This window comes from Littorina saxatilis, linkage group LG14 (genome assembly GCF_037325665.1).
Source record: "Littorina saxatilis isolate snail1 linkage group LG14, US_GU_Lsax_2.0, whole genome shotgun sequence".
NCBI classification, from domain to species: domain Eukaryota; kingdom Metazoa; phylum Mollusca; class Gastropoda; order Littorinimorpha; family Littorinidae; genus Littorina; species Littorina saxatilis.
Genome location: NC_090258.1, coordinates 25,282,082 through 25,309,248, shown reverse-complemented (window position 1 = coordinate 25,309,248; position 27,167 = coordinate 25,282,082). Strand labels below are relative to the sequence as shown.

The 27,167-nt window shown below is 41.3% G+C and overlaps 1 protein-coding gene across 1 annotated transcript; it reads left to right on the top strand.

The window, feature by feature from the left end:
* Nucleotides 1-1,561: 1,561 nt before the first annotated feature.
* Nucleotides 1,562-26,447, top strand: LOC138947405 (heterogeneous nuclear ribonucleoprotein A3-like). Its single transcript, XM_070318861.1, has 11 exons — nt 1,562-1,689; nt 3,720-3,919; nt 4,718-4,838; nt 14,289-14,484; nt 16,681-16,761; nt 17,907-17,933; nt 18,857-18,931; nt 19,417-19,530; nt 19,732-19,785; nt 21,658-21,747; nt 23,464-26,447. Exons 1-9 carry the CDS (start codon nt 1,684-1,686, stop codon nt 19,782-19,784), a joined length of 873 nt encoding a protein of 290 aa, XP_070174962.1. The 5' UTR covers nt 1,562-1,683; the 3' UTR covers nt 19,785; nt 21,658-21,747; nt 23,464-26,447.
* The last annotated feature ends 720 nt before the right edge of the window (nt 26,448-27,167 follow it).

The window sequence follows — 27,167 nt, the reverse complement described above, 5'->3', positions numbered from 1 at the left end:
GTTTCGATTCCCCCTCGATGTTAAAATATTTAGTCAAAACTTGACTAAATATAACAAAGATCAGCTGTTCCCTTGTAGATTCCTCTGTCAAGTCAGTTTTGCTTTAGGTCGGTCCCGGGCCCCGCCCCAGAACAGTGACGGTGATTTACTTCCGAGTCTTCTGGTTTCAAGTTAAAGTGTCAACTCGGCCACCCTGATCAGGAAGATTTGTGTAATGTTGCATTGTGTGTTTTTTTAACGCAATACAAGCTTTTTTGCTCAGGTTCGTGTCCTCGTTGCATGCTGTAAGGCGGGCGGCGAGTTGCAGGCATGAAAACTGAAAAGAAAAAAAACTGAAAAAAAAATTCGAAGGCGCGTAGCGCCAAGTTTCGCAGGCGCGAAGCGCCAAGACTTCTAGGGGGGTCCGGGGGCATGCCCCCCCGGAATTTTTTTTTCAAGGGTGCAATTTGGTGCAATCTGGGGCTATCTGAGCCTTAAAATTGGATTCAAACATGGCCCCAAAATACATACAAAATGAAGCAATCTGGTGCTCATTTGAAAGCAAATCTACTTCTTTTTCAGGCATTAAAAAGGGATTACAACAAGCTGGTATTGTCATGAAATATATATATATATATATAGAATTTTATATCACTTTCAGACTACTAGGGGGGGGGGGTCCAGGGGCATGCTGCCCCGGGAAAAAAAATTTCAGTGGGTGCAAAATAAAGAGAGAGAGAGAGAGAGAGAGAGAGAGAGAGAGAGAGAGAGAGAGAGAGAGAGAGAGAGTGTCAACAATCTACGACACGACTGCCAACTAGTCTCGGCCCGCTCAAAAAACAATGACCGAGACTTTCAGTAATTCCTTCGCGTGACTTACGCCATAATGTGACGTCTTCAAATGACGAAATGTTAAAGTTTCTACCACAGACATACACACGTACAAACACACGCACAAACGCACAGACAGACAAAGTTATGATCGCATAGGCTATACTTCGTGAGCCAAAAAACGGAATCGCACAAATAAATCGGATTGAAAATAATCGGAAAAGTCGGAAAAAACGGAGAATTTTCATCCCTGGAGTTGGCCGCCATGGCAACTGACTCAGATCAGTTTTTTTTACTCCCGCCGAGTCTCTGTCTGTACAATCAGTCAAGTTTAACGAGGGCCCTTGCCTCACACTAGAGGTCAAATCAGTAACGTCGAAGATTATAATAAGGTTATCATTAATTTTCTTGTTTTGGTTCACTCATCGATTTAACTGGCTGACCCACTATAGCCTTTCTGTCAGCCATGCCGCGGCTGCTTGATCACTGTCACATCAGTGTGGGATAAACTGGCTAGTTTGACAATAGTGGTCACATAATTAAAACAGTGAAACAAATGTGCCAGCTGCTGTATCCCTGAGCCTCCCTCGTACAATGTCGCTCTCTGAACTTCTTTGTCGTTTGGTCGCATCTCAAAAAAGTCCCCTTTCAGTCCTTCGCTCCAGCACGTGTTTGAAGCTGGTTATCCGTACTCCCTGTGAACAAGAGGGAACAAAGATTCGCGGCTTGATCCTCACCTCGCTGCGATTGGTCGCCGGCGTGCACGTGACCTGGTTGGTCCACTGCATGGGGTTTACTCTCCTCAGAGCCTTTCTTTCTCACTTCGATAGCAGTAAGAGTTAGTACAGTACAGCAGCCGCCTCCCCTCTAAACATGCCGGTAAGATACGATTCTGTCTTTGTTGCCGTTATGTGCTGCTTTGTCACTCATAGTTTCTGTCTTGCGGATCTCTTTAGTGTCAGCAGCTAGCTGTTTTAGAAGCACAAGCGCTGATGCGAACGCCTTTGAAATCGTTCACATGGCAGACCGGTTGTCTAACCTTCGTCCGCCATTTCCGTCAGCCATGCTTCGTGGATTTTACTATCATTAATTTGTCCAATTTTGTGCTGCCCTTTTCTGTGCAAAAATAGTGTCGTGATAATGACGTGCGCATGCAGCGCTCGCATATTTATTTCGCAACTCGTTTGCATTTTAAAAAGCATGTGTATCTTTGATCATCTTTCGCGGGAGGCCGTGTCCTTTTGAAAGAAATGTGGTTCACAAATGGGGCAGCTAAATTTAGGATGACCTTTGGCCTAACTTTGAATTTTGAGTGAAGGAGAGGCGAGGTCCTACTGTACTCGCATCCTTGCCTTTCAAAGGATCTGTATCCGCGCAAATGTAAGCAGATAAAGCCCTCGTGTATGTCTCCAATTTTGATGACGTTGACGAGTTTTATCTTTGTCGGTATCGCACGACACTTCAAACCCGAACGAGAGAGAAGATGCTAGAAATGACTGAAATTGACTTCGATGAAGAGAGCAGGCTAGATGAATCGATCGAAAATTTGAAGTACAACAAGAGGGTTTTATCCCATGCATGGTCAGTAAAGCTCAGAACAGAATGATAAATCGTGAATATGTGTGGATGTTCATCATCTTCATGCCAGTGGATTTAAATTTACCACGCCCCCTGCCCCCAACACACGCAGATATAGTGGCCTTATTCTTGTCTTTGTGATTTTCTTTGTCCTCTGAGTATCATTGAGAACTGGGTACTCTGTTTAGACCTTCACAAATCTGACAAAATCAGTTCTTACAATAGACCTTTTCGGTATCTGAGCAGCTCTCGCGAGACACGCTCTTTGTTATGCTTTGAACATCGCGAGAACTTCGAACCTTGGCTTGTGCAGCTCGCACGAGATCGCTGTACCGCATGCTTTGCTATGCTCTGAAGTTTGCGAGAGATTACGAGAGCTTGGAATACCGACAGGGTCTAGTGAAGGTAGACTGAACAAAAATGAAGGGTATATTCACAGATGTTGTTAGTCGGAAGTCTGGGGTCTTAATCTTTTGGAGGGGGGGGGGGGGAGTCTTAAATTTGGAGGGGGGAGGGTTTAAAAACTTAAGGAGGGTTCCATTGTAGTATAATAGAACCCGCCTTTTAAGACCTACAAAATATTTGAGAAAATCAAGTCTTAAAATGGAGGTAAATTTACAGAGGTTATGAATAGAAAAAATGAAAGTCTTTAAAATGGGGTTTGGCTGTATTGAGGTCTAACAAATGACGTCTCACAACGTGCGCGGTCGTCCTTGGCGGTCAAGAAAGCCGCCGCGATCATTGCGCAGACGACACTTCTAAACCGCTCCACATAAATCGGCCGGAAACGAAGCAATTGGGAAACCTGGATTGTGGCCCATTCTCTGCATGTCTTTTGATAAATTTGTTCACTGAAAAGATGATGAGCATTTCCGTAGTGTCAGCTAACTGTTCGATTACTGTAACTGGGCAGACTGATGAAATAAAAAAAATATTATTTTGATGACTTCGGTTGTAATCTCACTGGTCTTAGGCAACATTTAAAAAAAAGTTTTTCCCGCCAACAAGGTAAAAAAGAAAAAAAAGGATTGGTAGTAAAAGTTACTGTTTTTTTAATCTTTTTTATTAAAGTATTAGTGGTTTTTATTTGCCCGGACACACATGGTTTTTTTTATTGGCCGGAATGAGTGGGAGCTGTGTCTCAGTCATAGATGCTGGAAAAATGTGAGTTTCCTTTTTGTAGAAAAACAAATTAGAGTTTGGTCCTTGTTTATCTGCAAAATAAAGTTGTCATTTTGGATTTAATTTTTTTTTTAATTGTGTGGGCCTTTTTAGAAATAGATTGAGGGAAAGATATCAAGTCTTACGTTGTTGTTGGTTTTTCCCCACAGTTCCATCAGAACTATGGTCCCGGACCTCGCCCCAACAGGTCCCGCTATGACGACCCTAGCAACCCCAACTCGGAGCAGTTCCGCAAACTGTTCATCGGTGGCCTGAGCTACGAGACGGACGAGAAAGGGTTGAAAGGTCACTTCGAAACGTATGGAGAAATCACAGATTGCATTGTGATGAGAGACCCTCAGACTAAAAGGTAAGGGAGAGGTTGTTAATGTTAGTGTCTTTACAATTTCAGCTGGAATTAGAATTATTTATGCAAGAATTTATTTGAACTGTAGGGAGTATGCAGATGATAATGATATGCTTGGTATTGTAACCCTCTGCTGGGGTTCATCCAAAATCTGTTGAGGATCCAGTTGTGATTTTGGTGGAATCTGTCCGAGGAGTGTCTAGATGAAAATCCAGCAGTCTTTTGAAGACGTGCTTCTTGTGCATAGATATGTTCAGATCGTAGACAATTCCATATCTGCGTCTACATCATCTTTTCTCATGCCTTTTTGGTTAGGTTTTAGCACATGCACAGCCCTGAAAGTCTAACAAATTTTGCACTAGCCTTTACTCAACCAGAGAGCAAACTTTCCTAGCCAAACCAACAATTTGTTTCAGTATCTTTACTCGCAATCGGTTAGTAGATGAGCCTTTCTAATAGCAAGTTGCACGTTTCTACTCGCAATCGGTTAGTAGATGAGCCTTTCTAATAGCAAGTTACACGTTTCTACTCGCAATCGGTTAGTAGATGAGCCTTTCTAATAGCAAGTTACACGTTTCTACTCGCAATCGGTTAGTAGATGAGCCTTTCTAATAGCAAGTTACACGTTTCTACTCGCAATCGGTTAGTAGATGAGCCTTTCTAATAGCAAGTTACACGTTTCTACTGGCCATGGCGAGTAAAATACTTGCCACTTTCAGGACAGATGCAAAGAAGCCTCACTTCTTATTGAAGATTGATGTGTTGCTTTTGTTTGTGTTTACCTTGACCTTTGCCTTGCAGGTCTCGTGGGTTTGGGTTCATCACGTACAAAGAAGCGCCTCAGCTGGATGAGGCCCAGAAGAACCGTCCCCACAAGATTGATGGCAGGGAAGTTGAGACCAAGAGAGCCATGCCCAGAGATGTAAGTTCTGCTCAGTGATGGCGCTAGTATTTGTTCAAACCAGTACAAACGTTTATAATGCAAACTGTCCAGAAAAAAACGGTAGGCTGGTCATTGGAACCAGTACCCAGTAAACATTTTGGGTGCGCAGCGCATGCGCCGCGCATGCACCATACACCTGCGCCGTGCATGCGCCTCATGGAACTTTGGTGCATGCGCCTCAGTCAATACTATGATCGTCCACTAGTCGACGCGGCGCATGCGTATATGGTGCGCCTGACCATCGCGTGACCATGCCTGGAGCAGGTGACATGCATGCTAGAAGTCGATGCGGCGCATCCCAAGTAATTCGAAGTAAAACAAAATTCGAGTTATGATGACTATGCATGTACGCAATCTAACTGGACACACTGTTGACTTGAAAGAAATATTGCAATATCATACATGGCATCAAACAATAATCAAAGACACAAATGGAAAACGTGTAATTAACACCGTTACCTCCTATACAATTGATAATATATATATACCACTCACTTGCTATTCGCCTAAATGCTTGCGGTGTGCTGTGACACATGTAAGAAACCAAAAGAAAAAAAGACTTTACTTTGGCGAAAAGAGCATATGCTGCTTATTTTTGTACATAACTGCTATAACTGTATTTTTACATGTAAAAAACATAGAGATATATCTTACCATTTCACCAAGACGGTCAAATTATTGACGATGAATAACGCATAATAAGGGGAGATCATGATGACGTACATGTCTATGGTTGCACAGTTGCCGCCCTTGGTTCGAAAACCCGGGGAACAGGATCAGGAATATCTAGTCGCTGGAACCTATAAGGTTATGCGGCGACTTATCAGATGATAATGTTTCGAACTTATCTTTTAAAAATTAAGTAAACAAATCTATGGAATATTTTGGAGTTCCATTGTGATTGGTTAAACAGATCTATATATCTTCTTATTATTTTATCCGTACTGTGTTTACATTTGAAAACAGATCTTTTCCGACGCCCCCCACTAAATTCATTTAAAAAAAAACCAAGACCTATAGGCTCTCGAAAATTTGATTTTCATAAGCACATTCCCCCCCTCTTCGTTCACAAAAAATCCGCAGGCGCTAGCTCTTACGGTTAGGACGCCGCTCTCGTGAAAACGGTTTTGGGGAAATCAAGCTGCTTGCCGTAAGGGGCCAGATATTGTTTTGCCAATTTTTTTTTAGTGTACCCCTTCAATAGCATGATACTGTCTTAAAAGGATTTTGAAATCGCTTGAGCCGTTTAGCCGCCGAATTAAATTAAAGAAATAGCTATATTTGGACTTTTTCACATTTTAAAGCTGGGTTTTTTTCCTACCGTCTGCACGACCAACCCACAATCCGATGTACCTTTCGGCTCTACGTAAAAACAAAATTAACAAACAAACAAACCAACAACAACAAAAACCAAGCAAAACAAATACACCCGCATTTTGGAACTGCGCGGCGTCGGTATGGCGCATTGACAGTGGCGATGGTGTAACCTAGAATTTAAATGCACCGGCGCGTAGTCTCCGCGGCGTATGTCCGCGCAGGTGGGATCGCCCAAGCGACGGTGAATGCATGCGCGGCGCACCATAAATGTTTACTGGGTAAGAGTCCAACTCAGAGTACTAGTTTTTACATTTAGTCAAGTTTTGACTAAATGGTTTAACGTAGAGGGGGTAATCGAGACGAGGGTCGTGGTGTATGTGTGTGTGTGTCTGTCTGTGTGTGTGTGTGTAGAGCGATTCAGACTAAACTACTGGACCGATCTTTATGAAATTTGACATGAGAGTTCCTGGGTATGAAATCCCCATACGTTTTTTTCATTTGTTTGATAAATGTCTTTGATGACGTCATATCCGGCTTTTCGTGAAAGTTGAGGCGGCACTGTCACGCCCTCATTTTTCAACCAAATTGGTTGAAATTTTGGTCAAGTAATGTTCGACAAAGCCCGGACTTCGGTATTGCATTTCAGCTTGGTGGCTTAAAAACTAATTAATGACTTTGGTCATTAAAAATCTGAATTGTAAAAAAAAAAAAAGTTTATAAAACGATCCAAATTTACGTTCATCTTATTCTCCATCATTTGCTGATTCCAAAAACATATAAATATGTTATATTTGGATTAAAAACAAGCTCTGAAAATTAAATATATAAAAATTATTATCAAAATTAAATTTTCGAAATCAATTTAAAAACACTTTCATCTTATTCCTTGTCGGCTCCTGATTCCAAAAACATATAGATATAATATGTTTGGATTAAAAACACGCTCAGAAAGTTAAAACGAAGAGAGGTACAGAAGAGCGTGCTATCCTTCTCAGCGCAACTACTCCCCCGCTCTTCTTGTCAATTTCACTGCCTTTGCCGTGAGCGGTGGACTGACGATGCTACGAGTATATGGTCTTGCTGCGTTGCATTGCGTTCGGTTTCAGTCTGTGAGTTCGACAGCTACTTGACTAAATGTATTTTCACCTTACGCGACTTGTTTTGATTTACCAGCGAAAAAAACCCGGTAGTTCTAAAAATTAACCGGTAGGTCATACCGGCAGCCAATTTTGTTTCCGGTATTTTCTCATTTCAACCGGTAAAATACCGGTAATTACCGGTTAACGCCAATACTGCTGCTGGAGTGATCTATTTTTCCGCGTCCCATTTCATCACAGTATCTATAACTTGTTGACTGAATAATATGGAGAGAAATGAAGATGGAACAGAACACTGGAAGCTTGAGAGTTAAATTGTGCTGACTTAAAACTCCTGATAACTAATAGTCATTTTGAGCTTCAATGCATTGGGGCGTCACTTGGATCATACTATTGCCAGTAATGGAGTAAGTATGCACCAGTACAATGTTACCATTGTTGTGTGAAAATGTGTTTTTTGTTTGGTTGGGTGTTTTTTTGATGGGAGGGGAGTGAGGAGAATGTCTTATTTACCTGATCCAAACGAGTTGAATATTAGTCTCAGAATGCACCAGACAGCACAAATTTTAATGTACCATTCAACCAAATTTCGGGGGAGCATGCCCCCGAACCCCCCTAGAGAAAAGGGATTTCCTCTTTTTTCATCACAAGAGTCCCACCCCTGCTTATACATCGGGCAAAGAATTTTTTTTTCTGATTCCCCAATTGACCCTTATTGGCCTTTTCAAAAGAATGTAATAAAGAAAAAAAAGATATTTGTGAGATTTGTATAAGAAAGTTACTCTCCCTCGTCATTTAGGTGACCGTTTGCACAATTTCCTGCCAATAAAAGCTGCATGCTTCTGTTTAATTAAAAGACAAATTAAAACAATACCCCGAAAAGTAATCAATCTGCTGTCCAACATTGTTTTGGCCCTGCCATCTGAAATACAAGTGGGAACTCGGGTGATCTTGGAAACATACAAGCTAGAAGCTAGAAGGGCCTTGGGACAAAGATCATGTTGCACACCTACGAAGCCATAATACACAACAAGAATCCAAACGAAAGGGAATGATCTGGACTCGACTCTTGCTTTGCTCTCCCTCCCGGCGCGAACGCCGCTCGGAAGGTGCAAGGATAAATTTGTACGAATACTAAGCATGAGGAGAAAGTAGGTGACAAGAAAATAGACCGGAGAAGAAAGTTATATTTATTTAGATTTCTGACTGAAACTATTGAGCTGTCGGAATAAAGGGATAGAAATATAGTTTTAGAGCAACACTCGATTTACTAATTTCAGGAAAGAGGTTGCATTAAGAAAACAAAAGGGACGCTAACTAAAATACTACGCAAAGAAAACTGGATCCCCATGAGCTCGAAGGTAGAAGTTTGATTCCGGATCTTCGGCAGCTCATAGGTACCGGTAGTTAGATTTTTGTCTGGTCACATAAATCTCCCCTGCTCGATATTCATGGTCCCCATGAATACAACCAAAAACTACAACAGCAAAAATCTATTGTCCGCACCCAAAAACCAGCGGATAAAATACACCAACAATTTCCTGAAAACGGTCTCCAAGTAAAACCATAACTAAAAACCACCGGCAAACATGTTTACAAGTTCTATACAGACATGTTGAAAATGTAACGTCAACTCAACTCTCCAGACTCCGCATGACACAATTTTAGGCAACGACAATCGGATAAAAATGGCGAAGAGCGTTAAAGCTAAACAAAGTTGGATTATCGTTACAGACAAATCAATGTCTATTGTCGCTACATACACATGTCTACTCAAACGGATATACCTGAACACCTCAGGTCTCCAGTCATGAACAAAATCAGTACGCACGCCTAACAAAATCAACTAACCAATCTTTAAATCGTTAAAGATTAAAGGGTACTCTGCTGGTGTTTAAACCCGACAAAAATGAACCAGTGCATTTAAGCCAAACTGACTCGAAATCGTCAAAACAGAAAATACCTGAACACCTCAGGTCTCCAGTCATGAAAAAATCAGTACGCACGCCCAACAAAATCAACTGACCAATCTTTAAATCGTTAAAGATTAAAGGGTAATCTGCTGGTTTTTAAACCTGACAAAAATGAACCAGTGCATTTAAGCCAACTGACTCGAAATCGTCAAAACAGAGCATACCTGAACACCTCAGGTCTCCCGTCATGAAGAAAATCAGCACGCACGCCCAACAAAATCAAACCGGCTAATCCTCCAATCGCTAAAGATTTAAAGGTATTCTGCTGGTTTTTAAACCTGACAAAAATGAACCAGTGCATTTAAGCCAACTGACTCGAAATCGTCAAAACAGAAAAACCAAAACCATCAGTTTTACACCGAGGCCAGTACAACAAATCCAAAAACTTTAATCCGCTGAAATCCTGACTAGAATTTGGACCACCTCGAAACGTCCTTTTGAAACATACTTACAAGAATTATTCTCACAAACAAAAACTTCAACGCATTTACATTATGCTCCCCAGCTCAAATGAAAACCAGGGTCTCATAAAAATGAAATTACCTCCCCTGCTCTGTTAGGAGCAGAGACGTGAAATAAAAAAAACACAGACATGTAAGGCTGGAGAAACAGGGGGGAAAGTACGGTCGGAGCTCTGGACGCGTGACTGTGTGTCTCTCGTTCTGTTTCTGTCTCGTGTTCTTGTTGTCTTGCGTTCTTGTTGTCGTCTTGCGTTCTTGTTGTCGTCTTGCGCGGTGTTACTGCGCCCAGTGCCGCAACGGCTTCTGCGGCTTCGTCTGCCATGATCTCGTTCAGGATGTAGTTGTTGTCCTGCGCGGTGTTACTGCGCCCATCCTGCCCTCGAAGTTGTTGAGGTCGTTCAGGATGTTGTTGTCCTGCGCGGTGTTACTGCGCCCATCATTCCCTTGAAGTTGTTGATGTCGTTCAGGATGTTGTTGTCTTGCGCGGTGTTACTGCGCCCATCCTGCCCTCGAAGTTGTTGAGGTCGTTCCCGCGTCCACAAGGCCCTGTGTCCATCCTGTTGTCGGCGACGCCACTTGTAGAAGGGTGGAAGGAGGAGGAGGAAGATAGCGATGACAAAGAAGTCTCAAAGACATGGTTGACATTTCTCTTCTTTATTCCATATTTAACTTGTCAGAAACTCGGGTGATCTTGGAAACACACAAGCTAGAAGCTAGAAGCTAGAAGCTAGAAGGGCCTTGGGACAAAGATCATGTTGCACACCTACGAAGCCATAATACACAACAAGAATCCAAACGAAAGGGAATGATGTGGACTCGACTCTTGCTTTGCTCTGCCTCCCGGCGCGAACGCCGCTCGGAAGGTGCAAGGATAAATTTGTACGAATACTAAGCATGAGGAGAAAGTAGGTGACAAGAAAATAGACCGGAGAAGAAAGTTATATTTATTTAGATTTCTGACTGAAACTATTGAGCTGTCGGAATAAAGGGATAGAAATATAGTTTTAGAGCAACACTCGATTTACTAATTTCAGGAAAGAGGTTGCATTAAGAAAACAAAAGGGACGCTAACTAAAATACTACGCAAAGAAAACTGGATCCCCATGAGCTCGAAGGTAGAAGTTTGATTCCGGATCTTCGGCAGCTCATAGGTACCAGTAGTTAGATTTTTGTCTGGTCACATTGCAACCACTTTTTATTACCCCCATAACTAGTCCTTATTCACACGTTCAACTGTACTTAATGAAAAGTTGGCAAGCATGACCGCTGCAGATGTGAGTATCAGACCTGTCAACCCCTCCCAAGGCCAACCTGTACTAATATGATTAAAAACTGTAATCAGGGCAACAATCCCTTACACACTCCCAAAAAATGAACACACACAAACCTGCGTTCACACGCAAGACTCGCAATTCACTCGCACGACATAAAAAAAAAGAAAGACCAGCTGGTAAATACTCGACATTTATTTTGTATTCATAAAACGCATCTGATTTAGCATTAAATACATACAACTACTGTAAAATGCACCCACACAACTACTACTGTCCACTGACCAGGAAAAATCACAGTCCAGTCTCACCTGATCACTTTAAGCTTAAATTTATAACAGTCACACCCACACAACTACTACTGTCCACCAGGAAAAATCACAGTCCAGTCTCACCAGATCACTTTAAGCTTAACTTGTATAACACAGTCACACCCACACAACTCAGTCCAGTCTTACTAAATCACTTCAAGCATGACACTTGTTGTAGGTAGCAGTAGCTGACTTTGCCGTGGCAAGCAGATTGACTGTGGTAATGGTTTCATGGCATTGGCTTGCGTCACATCTTCTTCCGTTGGAAGGCGGCCGTCTCGTTTCTGGAAATGTTGGTTCACAGGCTTGAACTGTTTCGAACGAATCAATGATTGTTTGTGTACAGTCGTTTCAAAATGCTGCTTGAAGACGTAGTGACCAGAAGCAGCAACTTTCACTTTGATGTGCAAGCCACATGGCACGCACAAACTGTACTCCTTTCCCTTGTCCGATGATCGCACGACACCAAAGTACGTTTTCTCCCACTCCGACATGTGCAGACCATGTCTGGCTTTCTTTCTTTTCTTCGCTGGCCTCTCCATCTTCAGTTGTAGCACGAAAAGTGACGCGAATCGTTGTCTGTCGCTGAAGTAAGTTGTGAAAACAAAGACCAAATCTCGCGACACGGAAGTAGCGGATTGGGCTACAGCGCCCTCTATACCTTCTGCGCATGCGCACAAGCTCAGTTAGTCTTTTTCTGTTAGTTGTTGTCGTCTGCTAAACAGACACGAATCTGATGATCGGTTTCGAATCTTTGTTCGGGTTTTGAATTTTCCCGTACAATTCCCGTACAATTGGTTTACCCGTACAGCTAGGAGTTGTACGCCGTACACACCAAAATTTGAGTAACTCCCGTACAAAATACGGGAAAACCGTACAAGTTGACAGGTCTGGAGTATGGGGAATGTAATTGCGTGACCTGACCTCGAAACCCATACCATTTTGTGTGCATGATTGTTCTGAATACGATCAGTACGGTCAGTGGAAATAAATAAGAGATAAACTCCAAGAGTACTTTTCTGCCCGAAGTTGATCCAGTATGTTGACACATGATTACGGTTTTTGGTAAACATTGAAAGAAGTATTTGTTTTAAATGTATTGGTAAACTTAATTAAAATTGCTACAGACGCGTTATAAAGCATGCTTGAATCGTCTATGTTCAAATGCTGTGTGGAGTATGCTAAAAAAAAATCTGGAAATACACCAAGTTTGTTTGAGATTACTCCAAGTGCAAAACAGGGGTTCCCATGTCTGTGTGACATTCACCAACAGCCTGCCAACTTTCCACAATTCAGAATCAAAATCAATTCTGTTACTGGAACGTCCAATTCATAAACAAATGTGAGCTTGTGACCGACAACAGTTACGGTGCACATGCACTTGTGTACATCCGTTTGAACTTGTGAACTCGGGTACCCCTGTACTATCGGGGATCCACTAAGGTTTCCGAGACTGTTTTGTCTTTATTGGAATGGTCTGACGGAAGAGCCGATTCTTAAATTTGCATAGGTAAAACGATTGTTTTTTTGGTATAAGTTTCTGGAGTAAAATTGTGATTAATGTTTTTGTGAACAAGAAACAATTGACAGGTGACTTTATTCCATCTCTCTTTTCTCTCCGCCGCGATGTAATTTTGAATAGTTGAAGGTGATGTTAAACACCAAGTAGAGAAAATAAAGGTACTCGACACCCCTCGAGTCGAACGTGCGTTAACCTTGTGACGCAGGCACGCTGGATGTTGGGACCTGGGGCCTACTGAGACTTTCTTTCTGCTTGGAATTCTGAAGAAAGACAACGTATATTTTTGTGCGTGTGTTTTCTGGACGCCTGGTGTGACATGTTTGGTCACAGGCTGAAATCCTTTGGGATGTGAGGAATTCTTTTGCTGGATGGCGGAGTGTGCGACGGGGTCTTTTTAGATGGGGTTTTCGTAGACGGGTTTTTTAGTGGGTTATTTTAGCTAGGTTTTTGTAGATGGGTTTTCTAGCTAGGTTTTCGTACATGGGGATTTTGTAGATTAGTTCTCGTAGACTGGTTCTCGTAGATTAGTTCTCGTAGACTGGTTCTCGTAGATTAGTTCTCGTGGACTGGTTCTCGTAGATTGGTTTTCGAAGATTAGTTTTCGTAGATTGGTTCTCGTAGATTAGTTTTTGTGGACTGGGTTCTGTAGACTAGTGTTTGTTAGAGGGGCTCAGTGAGTTTTTGTAGATTTGTTTTTTTTAAGAATTGTTTTTAGGTTGTTTTTTAGATTTCGTTTGTTTTAGATTAGAGTTTTATTGTGGGTTTTTTGGGGTTAAAGTGGAGAGTGAGGATTTAGAGTAGAGTTTTAGAGTGTAGTTTGGAGGAAGGATTTAGTGTGTTTTTAAGGTGTAGCTTTAGAGGGAGAATTTAGAATATAGTTTTAGAGTGAAGAATTGAGAGCGTTGTTTTTGGAGTTGTTTAGTCCTGTTGTAATACATTGAAAGTTTTGTATTTGAAAGTAAACCCCCGTTATCCCACACATTCCCCTTTTCATCTTATGGAATAAAAGAACCTGGTAATATAACTTGTGTCAGTTGCTTTGAGTGTTTGTGCTCGGTGAGAAAGAGTAAAGTAAATTGGCACTCGGTTACACAAATAAAAAGGTTATAATCACAAAATCGCTGTTGACAAGCTAAGCTGAACTTTGTGTCCTCGTCTGAATAATAGATCCCTTCCCATGGAAACAGTGTCATATATGTGTGACATGTGGTTTCAGGACCACACCAGTCAATGTCCAAGATGCAGAATATAATTGTTACGTTTATTTTCAAGACCCTAGCAGCCAGCGTTCGGTGACAAAGATGTTTGTGGGCGGAATATAAATGTTACGTTAATATTTTCAAGACACTAGCAACTAGCAGTCAATGATCAAGATGCGGAATATAAATGTGTTAGGGTTATTTTCAGGACCCTAGCAACCAGCGTTCGGTTGCTAAGATGTTTGTGTGCAGAATATAAATGTTACGTTTATTTTCAGGACCCTAGCAACCAGCAGTCGGTGACCAAGATGTTCATTGGCGGCCTGAAGGACGATACGACGGAGGAGATGATCCGCGAGGTTTTCCCTGGCAAGATCGAGATGGTGGAGATGATCAAGGACAAGACCACCGGCAAGTCGCGAGGATTCTGCTTCGTCACATTCGACGACTACGACACTGTGGATAAGCATGTCTGTAAGTATTGGGCGTATGAACAAAATTTTAAAATGTTAGATTCTCTGACCGACCCTATGACCCGTGGAGACACGCACGTGTTTCCAGCCCACCCCTCGGTAGTGATTCGTCGATCAGACCTAGGAACCCATTGGATTACGCCGTATTTTGTATGCCAGGGATGTTGCCACAAATTCATACCTATAGGACATTTGACTGCTTTCAGACATTTTAATAGGACATTATAATTTTGTGCAAAACACAATCATGATCACACACCCATATCAATATATGCACCAACATTGTGTGCGTATATTGTTTTATCACTTTTGTTTCAAACAGGACACACACAAAAAAGAAACAAACTAAGAAGCAACCAAAAACTTCAGCACTCTTACTTTGATTGGCGCACAAACTGCATGATTTCCTGATAGTTTTTTCTTGACATTCGACAAAACAGTTTACCTATATAGATGGTCTCTTTGCTGTCAAATTCTAACCAACTAGTACTAAACAGGGTCAGCCATGAATAGTTAACCTTATTAAAAGACCGTCTGTGCGAATGTCCCGTTGTACCGACACGTACATTTTCAAGTCACGAAACTTTACTTTCCGTGATTGTGGAGGTTTCAGCGGCGACACTTTCATTGGCGCTGTCATTTTCTGGAATTATGCTATTGCTAGCCGTGTTTTCCCATGTTCTTCTTGGCCCGAATGTAGCACACGATGCCGTTGAAACGCCAAACGTGTTCAGCTTTTTTGTTTGTTTGGCAGGCTTTAGCTTTTTTCAGTGGCATAATTCAGTGCCGTGCGCTTCAACTCTAACTCTTGGTCAGTTGAAGTTGTCTCCCCTCCTGACTTCAGTGTCCTGTCAGAAGACGGGTGTACGCAAACAGCTCATACCGCAAACGGTTCGGAAAACGCAAGATCTGCACTGCACAACTTCAGTGCACCTGTACGCGAGAGCGCTCGGTCACTTTTTGAAGATTTTTATTATGAAAGGAAAATTATCAAATAACGCGCTACCCCCCGCGGGTTAGGGGGAAGAATTTACCCGATGCTCCCCAGCATGTCGTAAGAGGCGACTAACGGATTCTGTTTCTCCTTTTACCCTTGTTAAGTGTTTCTTGTATAGATTATAGTCAATGTTTGTAAAGATTTTAGTCGAGCAGTATGTAAGAAATGTTAAGTCCTTTGTACTGGAAACTTGCATTCTCCCAGTAAGGTCATATATTGTACTACGTTGCAAGCCCCCGGGAGCAATTTTTTTATTAGTGCTTTTGTGAACAAGAAACAATTACCAAGTGGCTCTATCCCATCTTTCCCCGTCGCGATATAACCTTGAACGGTTGAAAACGACGTTAAACACCAAATAAAGAAAGAAATAACGCGCTGTCCGAAGGAATGGAGTTCTTATCGGACAGTGACCGCGCTCAGTTGAAAACGATAAGACATCTGACCGCTATGCGGCTAAGTGAATCGGACATTTGAGCCTTTTAATCGGTCTATGTCCGATGTCCGGCGCCTAACGACATCCCTGGTATGCTTGTTTGGAATACGGTCAGACAAAAATATAAGATGAGAAAAATTCCTAGACTTATTTTCTTCACAAACGCATCCTTAAGCCGATCAAATATTTTGACACATGAATACAGATTTTTGTCGGTAAACATTGAAAGAAGCATTTGTTTTAAATGGATTGGTATACTTAATTAACGGTCTGACAGACATGTGCAAAGCATTTTGAATCATGGATGTTCAAATGCTGTGTGTAGTACGTTCATTTTTCTGAAAATACGCAAGTTTGTTTGAGAATACACAGGGGTTCCCAGGTCTGGTGTATCCATTGATTGTCTGCCTTTTTGCAAGAAAAGGTCACTCTCCCACAACCCACACAAACCCGACGGAGTTATTTTCAGAATCCAACTATTAACCCTACTTGAACATTTAGAGTATAAGTTCCAGCCTTTGTTGAAAAAATAACTTGACAAGTAAATAAAAATAAAATAAATTACTGACCTGCTTATCCTCCATTTAATGGCCTTGACATCAGTTCTATAGCCTGTGCTTTTTTCTTTTGTTTTGTTTTAATTTATATTCTCTGAAAATGAAATCCAAAGCAAATAGCCTTTATTTTCGGTTTTCCATGGTCAGTAAGTTGAAATGTGCATTGATTTAATTTGAATCTGTAAACATGAATTTTTTGTTTGCTTGCAGTGAAAAGACACTTTGATCTCAACGGAAGACGAGTGGAGGTGAAGAAGGCTGTATCCAAGAACGAAATGATTGGAGGATATAGTAAGTTGGTCGTTTTCCGTTTTCTGCTTTGTATGTGCGTGGGGTCACAACTTTTGAAAAATTCTCTGCATCTTGTTTAGTGTGGTACCCCCCGCGGGTTAGGGGGAAGAATTTACCCGATGCTCCCCAGCATGTCGTAGGAGGCGACTAACGGATTCTGTTTCTCTTTTTACCCTTAAGTGTTTCTTGTATAGAATATAGTCCATGTTTGTAAAGATTTTAGTCAAGCAGTATGTAAGAAATGTTAAGTCCTTTGTACTGGAAACTTGCATTCTCCCAGTAAGGTAATACATTGTACTACGTTGCAAGCCCCTGGAGCAAATTTTTGATTAGTGCTTTTGTGAACAAGAAACAATTGACAAGTGGCTCTATCCCATCTCCCCCTTTTCCCCGTCGCGATATAACTTTCGTGGTTGAAAACGACGTTAAACACCAAATAAAGAAAGATGTTTAGTGTGGATTTTTTTTTGGGGGGGGGAAGATATTTACAGTGAAGTGTATGTAGTAAATGGACAGCATTCCAGACTTGCAAGAAATCATGTGATCAAAGGGACATAACCGCTTTAAATTTCTATTGATTGCATAGGAGAGAATAAATGGCAAGCATTGAAATGATAAAACGACTTTCGTCATCAAAACGTCTAAGTTTTATTGTTTTGTTGGGTTGTTAGGTTGAAAGTCACTTGTTTGTTTCAATGGGTGTTATTTCAGGTGCCATGTTTGTGATTGGGTGTTTCTGTTGACAGCTACAGAAATGCAATAAATCTGTTTTTTATTGTAACGCTGCTGTTCTAATTGGTATGTGTGCGCAACACGGTGGCCTAGTGGTAAGCGTCCACCCAGTGAGCGGGAGGTCGTGGGTTCGAACCCCGGCCGGGTCATACCTAAGACTTTAAAATTGGCAATCTAGTGGCTGCTCCGTCTGGCATTATGGGGTTTAGTGCTAGGACTGGTTGGTCCGGTGTCAGAATAATGGGACTGGGTGAGACATGAAGCCTGTGCTGCGACTTCTGTCTTGTGTGTGGCGCACGTTAAATGTCAAAGCAGCACCGCCCTGATATCACCCTTCGTGGTGGACTTGGCGTTAAGCAAACAATTTGGTATGTGTGGCAGTAGTTGATATGATTTTGATTTTCCTGTTTCAGGTGGAGGAGGAAGGGGGGGATATGGTGGTGAGTGGACTTTTTCTCTGCCACACACTCATTGTTACAACACAATAACACTTCAATGTATCGATTGAACAGTGGATTTCCCTTATTTGACCCATGTGACGTCAGAGGCCGACAAAACTTCATCCAGCCAAGACTACAAAATAGTGCATGTTTGTGTGCGTTCAATCATAAAAACTAAAAGGAATTCTAACCAGAATCGATCGATACATAAATGTTATTTGTATTTTTGACCAAAATATGACATTTTACACAGATCTCGACAGTCATTGTTCACCTCGACCGCTAGCGTGGTCTCGGAGGAACAATGACTGTCTCGATCTGTGTAGAATATCATATTTTGGTCAAAAATACAAATAACGTATATTATCTCAACTCGAGAACATTTATCTTGTGACTGAAATAGACGATTACACAAACTTTAAAGAGTTGCAGTTCAAATTCAATCACAAGCACGCTGTCGATTAGCAAAGCTGAACGTTGTCCTCATCTGAATTTTAGGTTTGTTTCCATGGGTCTTAGACTCTTGACTTTAAGCCACAAGGAGAAAATAACTAAAAGTTAAAGGGAAAAACCTCGGAAACTGAATGAAATTACATGACCTCATGGTTCCATATCTTACATTTTTTGTGGAAGCAAATAAAAGTGCACAATTCTACCAAGTCATTTTGCCTCAGTCATTTGCTAATAGATAATGTTCGAAAATAAAAATAAGATGTATGGGTTGTGGAAGATTTGCTCCTGTTTTCATAGAAACACAGACAGCCTACAATGTCACAGTAGCTTGCCTCTGTTGATACGGGAAAGCAAGGCAATAGAAGGGAAAGCTACTCTTAACCAATAAAAACCCGACAGTTATTTCTGGTACTGATCTATATTGGGTCACTTTTTTTGCCATGATTGTTGATTTTACAAATGATTTGCAGGCCGTGGAGAAATGGGTTATGGACCTGGCTACGGAATGGGAGGTGGTATGGGCTATGGACCTGGACCTTCCAGAGGTGAGTGAACTGAAAGATTGTGTTATGATCACACAATGTTAGGAAATGACTTGCCATACTCCAGATAACAGATGTCACATACTGAAAGAAGAGAAACAGTTTTGAGATACAGTTGTTGCGATGATGATGCTCACGCCGGGCTAAAAGGCAAATTCCTGATATTACTGAAAATTTGCCGGGCAAGTTTAAGTTGCTAACAACTCGCCGATCAGGCAAGCCGCAATTTTTTGAAGGAGCCATTTCTAGTGTTTATCCCCAGAATTATACATACGAAATTTGTCAGCCGTTAAACATTTACTTCGCCAAGTGGTAGAACTTCAAAACAAAAGTAGCTGTTGGGGGAAAATACAATGCCCATGACGCATATATGTGACGTGTAATTAATAAATAGGCATGGTTATTTAGTTATGAGGTCCCCTGCAGGAAGCTCTGGCTTTAGAAATACATTAGTGATCACCATTTGATTTTACTCTTGGTTGTTCCAGGTGGCTATGGAGGCGGTAACTACGGTGGCCCTGGCAGCTACGGCAGCGGTGGCTATGCAAACCAGGGCGGGTGGAACCAGGGCGGCTATGCCGACTATGGCTACAACAACCAGGGTAAGTGGTGTACCTGTAGCTCTGATTTATGCCAGTAGTCGGGCAGGAAAACTTTCTGTTTTGGAATGTTTTTTTCTCTTTTAAACTTTTTTTTAAGGGGTGGGGGGGGGGGGGGGGGGGGGAGCTCAGATAAGTGTGGTTTAAATTTACCAGTTAGCCAGTGTACACTTTGTTTTACCATTTACTCAAAATGTCTTCCAGGTGGTGGTTGGGGCGGACCAAACTACAACTACAGTGGACCAATGAAGGGATGAGGTGGGTGCTTTCATTTTCATATAGCCAGTGATCGCGCTAGGTATTTTTCAAACCGGTATGACGTCATGAGCTGGCTACAAGGCTCTCACGAAAATCGGTAAGCTTGCCAAAGCAACCAGTAAAAGACAAACAATGACTTACAATACATTAAATCAATGTTTATCAATGTCAGTGATATGCGGACGTTTTTTCTCTTCCCCCCCCCCCCCCCTCAAAGCAACTGTCGCACAACTTGACAGTGACACATCAGCAGCCGCTGTGAGAGAGAGAGAGAGAGAGAGAGAGAGAGAGACTTCCGAAATAAAATAGGAAAGCAAATAGTAATCACGCAACTGGAAGACTTACTCACTAGTTACTTACTGTTACAGTTTCACTTTCGCCTCACAATAATCAACTGTATGTAGACAAAGATCTAAGCTGGTGTGAGTACCTGATTTCCCGGTATGATGCTATGTCGGCTATAGTTAGATGCCACATAAACTGAAAGATTTTACGATGGACCGGGAACCGAAAGAAATGGCGCGAAAAGTATGATGTCTGATGTCTGTGTGTGTAGATCTTTTTCTCGGCGACAAGAAAGATTTCTCCGCTCCCTGATCACCTACATTGCTCAAATAATCTGCTAGCAAATACTTTAGATCTGGCACAATCGTACTGAAAGACATTTCGGAGCTCGCCTCCTTGTTAATTTTGACGTCATGTTTGACACCTTGACATCAAGTGTCATCAATGGAGACATAATCGCAACATTGTAGCGCTGTCACAACAAGCCATCCAAATCTCTCTCTCTCTCTCTCTCTCTCTCTTTCTCTCTCTCTCCTTTTGTAATAAAGTTCTGAGTCTCTCTCTCTCTCTCTCTCTCTCTCTCTCTCTCTCTCTCTCTCTCTCTCTCTCTGTCTCTCTCTGTGTCTCTCTCTCTCTCCCCCTCGTACTGACAAACGATTTTTGTAATTACTACTTTTTTTTTTACCGGTCAAACCAAATAACAATCGGTACGTCTGACCGACATCCACTTTTTTTTCCGGTATTGGCGAATCTTAACCGGTAAAATACCGGAAATTACCGGTAAACGCGATCCCTGTATAGCCAGATCTTGTGTCTGGGGTTTTAGTGAGCAGTTATATCATGTAGAGTCCTGTTAACCCATACGATTTCACCGTATTTTGTACGCAAAGTTGCCAAGGATACGACCAATACGTTTGGAGAGAAAAAAAATACGACGATCGTAAAAAAAAAATCAAATTTGATCATGATCACTAAATGGAAGAAGAAATCGAAAGTAGGTTGCTAAACCTGTTCTCGCGATAGCCCAGTGGGTAACATACAGCTTTGACGATTGGTCAATGTAATGACGTGAGGTGTGATATGACGAGATTTTATCTGCCGCCATTGTCGTCGAGTCCAGCACGACGACGAAAATGTCGAAGCGAAAAGCAGTAACGCCTAAAAGTTCCACTTCTGAAAACGGACAATGTTATTGCTGCCCTTGAAGCAATAGCTCATGAACGTTTCTTGTGAGTTGCAAAATACTTAATATTTTGAAAATATGCTGAATCTCAGTGAAAAGTACACCAAAGTCAAAGTGTGGGTAAACAGGTCTGCATGTACCTTCAGCTTTCAATTTCTTGGTTCCTAACTGTTGGTCAGTTGGTTTAGTTGTATAGGATTTGACCCCCGCCAACTGATGTTTTTATTGTAGTGTGCGTGTTGTTAAAGACAGTGCATGATGCATAATGAAACACTGCTCCAACTTGGGCTTATACTTGCTACTGATGTAATTTCCAAATACTCGGACATTACTGCAGGCTAGCTTTTCTAATTTTGCGGTCAAATTTTGATTATTCTGTGTTAACGATTGTCTTTGTTTTGTAGCTGGCGGCTACGGTGGCAGCGGTTACGGAGGTGGCAACAACTACAACCGACGCTAGACTGCAGTTATAGCCATTTGGGACTTTCTTCAAGGTCAGTCATGGATATCATTTGCCTTGTGTAGTCTGTATAATGGTGGAATCAGGGTGAACAGGGGGGGGGGGGGGGGGGGAGGTGCCGGAGCCGGAGGAATTTCTCTGGAAAATCAAGACAAGTAAACCAACTGTTCAATTTGGAGTAAAACACCACAGAAATCTATGTTCAATTTGGAGTAAAACACCATAGAGATCTATGTTCAATTTGGAGTAAAACACCACAGAGATCTATGTTCAATTTGGAGTAAAACACCACAGAGATCTATGTTCAATTTGGAGTAAAACACCACAGAGATCTATGTTCAATTTGGAGTAAAACACCACAGAGATCTATGTTCAATTTGGAGTAAAACACCACAGAGATCTATGTTCAATTTGGAGTAAAACACCACAGAGATCTATGTTCAATTTGGAGTAAAACACCACAGAGATCTATGTTCAATTTGGAGTAAAACACCACAGAGATCTATGTTCAATTTGGAGTAAAACACCACAGAGATCTATGTTCAATTTGGAGTAAAACACCACAGAGATCTATGTTCAATTTGGAGTAAAACACCACAGAGATCTATGTTCAATTTGGAGTAAAACACCACAGAGATCTATGTTCAATTTGGAGTAAAACACCACAGATCTATGTTCAATTTGGAGTAAAACACCACAGAGATCTATGTTCAATTTGGAGTAAAACACCACAGAGATCTATGTTCAATTTGGAGTAAAACACCACAGAGATCTATGTTCAATTTGGAGTAAAACACCACAGAGATCTATGTTCAATTTGGAGTAAACACCACAGAGATCTATGTTCAATTTGGAGTAAAACACCACAGAGATCTATGTTCAATTTGGAGTAAAACACCACAGAGATCTATGTTCAATTTGGAGTAAAACACCACAGAGATCTATGTTCAATTTGGAGTAAAACACCACAGAGATCTATGTTCAAGGAAACGGGTTGGTACCTTTCCAATTTGCAGGGTGAATGTTGTTTTGTTTTCTTTTTCTGATGGCATAATAATCTGCACTGCATTTTGAAAGTCAGAAGGGTGTTGCTGGAAGACTAAATTGCTTTTGGAGACGGGAAGGCAGCCTTTTTGCTCTCTCTGTCCCATGGCAAGCGCTTTGATTTCTCCCTGGCTCTGTAGAGGTTCAAGATCTGCTTTCATTTTTGAAGTTCACAGACTGGAGTACTTTTCATGGCTCCATGCTGTCTTGGCTCCTGTGTGCAGCATTTTATCAGTGCTTGTTAATACTGAAACCTTGCTCTGTTTTTTTAAAGTGTGTAGTTTTTGGCGTTGTAATTGTTTTGTGATTTAAATTATTTTATTTTTACCTCAGTTGCATGCATGCTTTTCAACCCTTTCTTTTTCCGCTTTTTATTTTTTACCATTTAAAGAATATAATTTAAAATCTCTACATTCTACTACGTTCTTACCAGTTCCATTTAACTTTGCATACCATGCTAATAACTCGGGAAACGCCCGGGCTTTTGGGGATAGCACACAAACAGGGCTATGCCACATAGAGGTATGAGCTTGATGGTATAAAGTTTTTTACTGAGTTATTAGCATGGTATGCAAAGTTAAATGGAACTGGTAAGTACTTGTAGAAAGAGAGATTAATAAAAATCTCTACAATCCTTCATCATAGGTTTTTTAAGCAAAATTTCAATTTAGATTTCTACTTTAACTGAATTTATTGTGTGTTTCAGGCAGGCTCTTGTGGAATGTGAGGGGCATTCTGTCTGGCGGACAGGGGGAGGAATCCAAACATCCTCCCCACAACACCTAGAAACGGACCAGAAATCTGTGCTGCTTAAAACACAAAAAATGCAAAACACTTTGTTTTGTTGTTGCTGCCCAAGCAAACTCAACAGTTGCAGCAACAACAAAATGAAGGGGAGAAAAAAAGACTTTAAAGAGAACTGGTTTGAAAGAAATTCTACAAAAAAAACAAAAAACAAAACTTGTTAGCTGGACTTCGAAGGCTGGAACTCCGAAACACCTGTGCTTGCAGCGCTCAGGCGAGTGCACACCAACAAAGCGTTGGTTAAGGAGAGACGGACTTCCAGGACGAATGAGGAAATCAGTTCCTGCCCCCCACCCAACTGCTCTAAAGGTACTACCTCACTTGCTCCCCTTCAGTGCCATACCGGTGGCGCTTTGCGGATGTGCACAAGCCAAACCAACGCAACTCCTATGGCAGCAAACGCAGACTGCTTCAAACGATTTGTTCAGGGACTGGCTGTCTGTGTCAGTGTCTGTGTCAGTGCCCCTTTTGGCACCGGAGAGTTGATGATAGGGCGACACAAACAACAGAAACCATGCTCATCACACCCAGGTCAACATTTGTCATTTTAATTATCAAGGGTTTTTATTACTATTATTACTATTATACAAAGTTACGTTGTGTGTGACCTCAGAATTGGATCAAATCACAACTTTTTTTCTTTTTTTTTCCAGTCAGGAATTAAAAAAAGGGTTTTTAGTAGTATCATTTAAATTTTTTTTTTATCTTCCATAAACATTCATAAATCATTGCTTCCATTTCCATTACTCATGTGTACAAAAGAACGAAACGGAATACCATTGAAAAGGGTCCGTTTTTGGACCCACCAAAAAAAGTGAAAAACATTCAAAGGTTCAGTCCGGCCCTGAAGCGCTTGGTGCTGCATACTTCCATCCATTGGCAGTTACTCAATTAGAACATGGATGGAAGTGGCAGTTACTCAATTAGAACATGGATGGAAGTCTAATCGTAGTGACTTACGGCTTGGCTGAACTAAAGTATGAACTCTTGAAAAAGGGAAAAGTAAAAAAATAAATACAGATCGCTTTACTCGATCACTTTTTCAGATTTCAAGAGTTCATACTCGCCCCCCTTAAAAAAAAAAGAAACCGCAACACACACTCAGATTACCCATACGCAGATAGGAATTTCATTCTCACCACTGATAGGTCCAGCAATAGGCGATGATAACAGGGTGGGAGAGGGTAGGGGGAGGGTTTTAACTTGAGCGAAGAAGAACCCAGCAGCATCCGCAGATTGGTGGCAGAGTTTCTAAGGCAGCAGATCAGGCGAGCTAAGGCTAGGTTGTTAAGTGTTCAGTCGGGAGCCTAGCAAGGCAGCTAGCTAGTGGATGGCAGCTAGTCCTCGCTGCTAGTGGATGGCAGCTAGTCCTCGCTGCTAGTGGGTTCCCGCTGAACTAGGGAAGACGTCGCTGTAACCGCAGAAATTGAGTTCTTTGTGTTCGGACCAAAACAAAATTGTGGGCAATGTCGCTTTTTAACTGACTTTTTTTAAGGCTATCCCGGACAGCACTGCAGGGATTTTATTTATCGGAGATTTAAAATGATGAATTAAGAATATGTTGATGAATTTTGAAAATTCAAATGTCGTGGGATCCAGATACTTGGTTGAATTGAAGACTTATGCGAAATGAGTACAACTTTTTTCCATCGTTTTGAGGACCTTTTTGTGGGTTAAAACTAACAGTGAACCAAAAGACTTCAAACAAGATTTTCTGTTTACATTCTGCACGAAAATGCTAACCATCACTGTCAGTTGAAACGGATGCATAGACTTGTTCTCTGCGGTTACAGCGATTCTCAATATTTCATACCTTGCTTAGGTTTGGAGCCTCTTATGTTGGAGCCTCTTTGAAGAAATCTCTAACAAACAGGTACTCTTTTTTTATTTTTTTTTTAAGTGTCTAGATTAACTAGTTATATATAGTTAATGTGTACGTGATGACCTTTTACCTGCATTTTTTTAAAATTATTGTATATTATCTTAGTTGGGGTGAAACGATACATGTCTTTTTTTTAAATGGATAGATTGCCTCCATGTTACCAGCTATTGGCAAGGCAAGTTTGGAAGTGTGACAATCAATTGTTTCCCACCTTCCAGATTGAGGCAATGTCACTTAAATTAAATTGTACATATTGTTAACGTTATACATCAGCATGATATGGACGTTTTCCTTGAATTTTTTACACCTTGCTGCTTTTGTGAAAAATTTACACACACAACTTATTCGTGTCCTTTACATTATTTGATTTGTGTTTTAGCAGCGAAGGAAAAGGCATTGAACAGTATACACCTTTGTTTAGAGGCTCCATCGAATGCTTGTCTCGTGGATTTTGACGGCCAGTAATATGAATTGCTTTGGAATGAGTGTCGCTGATATCATTGCATGAGATATTGGCTGCTAGTACTTTACATGTCGTTATGTTGATAAGTGTTCGGACAGCAGAGACGTTTATGTTCAGCAACGATAAGTTTGCAGCAAGTATTCTTTACAAGTTTTGGTAGGTTTGAAATATGCCTCAAAAGGATGCTTATGACGGAAGCATTATTTTAAATTTATTGAAGACACTGTTAAAACTCAGTGGCATAACGGTTACATCAGAATAACGGAGCTAGCTAGCAGCGATTTTCACTCTCACATTATCGTTTCACTCCAGGATGTTAGCAGAACTTGTTTAGTGTATGTGTTGTGAACGGGTTATTCTCTCGGGATGGCTCGCAGTATTTAGATTAGCCGTATGTGTTACTTCAATTTAGCGGTAAGTACATCAGGGACATGAGATGGCAGTTAATTTAGCTACTCATTGGTAAGTCTAACTTGTGACTAGGGAGCTACAAGTCAACATTGTCCATCAACAAGAAATAAAAATCCCATGTACAAACGCCGCTGCTGTGTTCTTTCGCACTTGTGTGTTTGTTGATGGATTGCCTGTGTATGTATATGGTTGTGGATGGTTTGCCCGTTAGTTTGAATACAGTAGAAACCCTCTTTTAAGACGGGCATACACACACACACACACACCCCTCTTACACACAATTTAAAGGCTTGTGCATGTGTATATGTTTGTGTGTGGTTTGCCTTTGTATGTTTGATGAATGGTTTGTTTGAAGAATACACTAGAAGCCCTCTTTAAGACACCTTGCACACAATTTAAAGGCTACTTCCCCTTTAAAGGCTTCTTTCTGTTCATAACCTGAATTTACCCCCATTTTGACTCCCTCGTTTTTGAGTCACTTGAGAAAAAGTGACTCTATGTAATCGGTCAGTGTTAGTCTGTCCGGCCGGCCGTCCGTAGACACCACCTTAACGTTGGACTTTTCTCGGAAACTATCAAAGCGATCCGGCTCATATTTTGTTTAGTCGTGACCTCCAATGACCTCTACACTTTAACGATGGTTTCGTTGACCTTTGACCTTTTTCAAGGTCACAGGTCAGCGTCAAAGGAAAAATTAGACATTTTATATCTTTGACAAAGTTCATCGGATGTGATTGAAACTTTGTAGGATTATTCTTTACATCAAAGTATTTACATCTGTAGCCTTTTACGAACGTTATCAGAAAAACAAGGGAGATAACTAGCCTTTTCTGTTCGGCAACACACAACT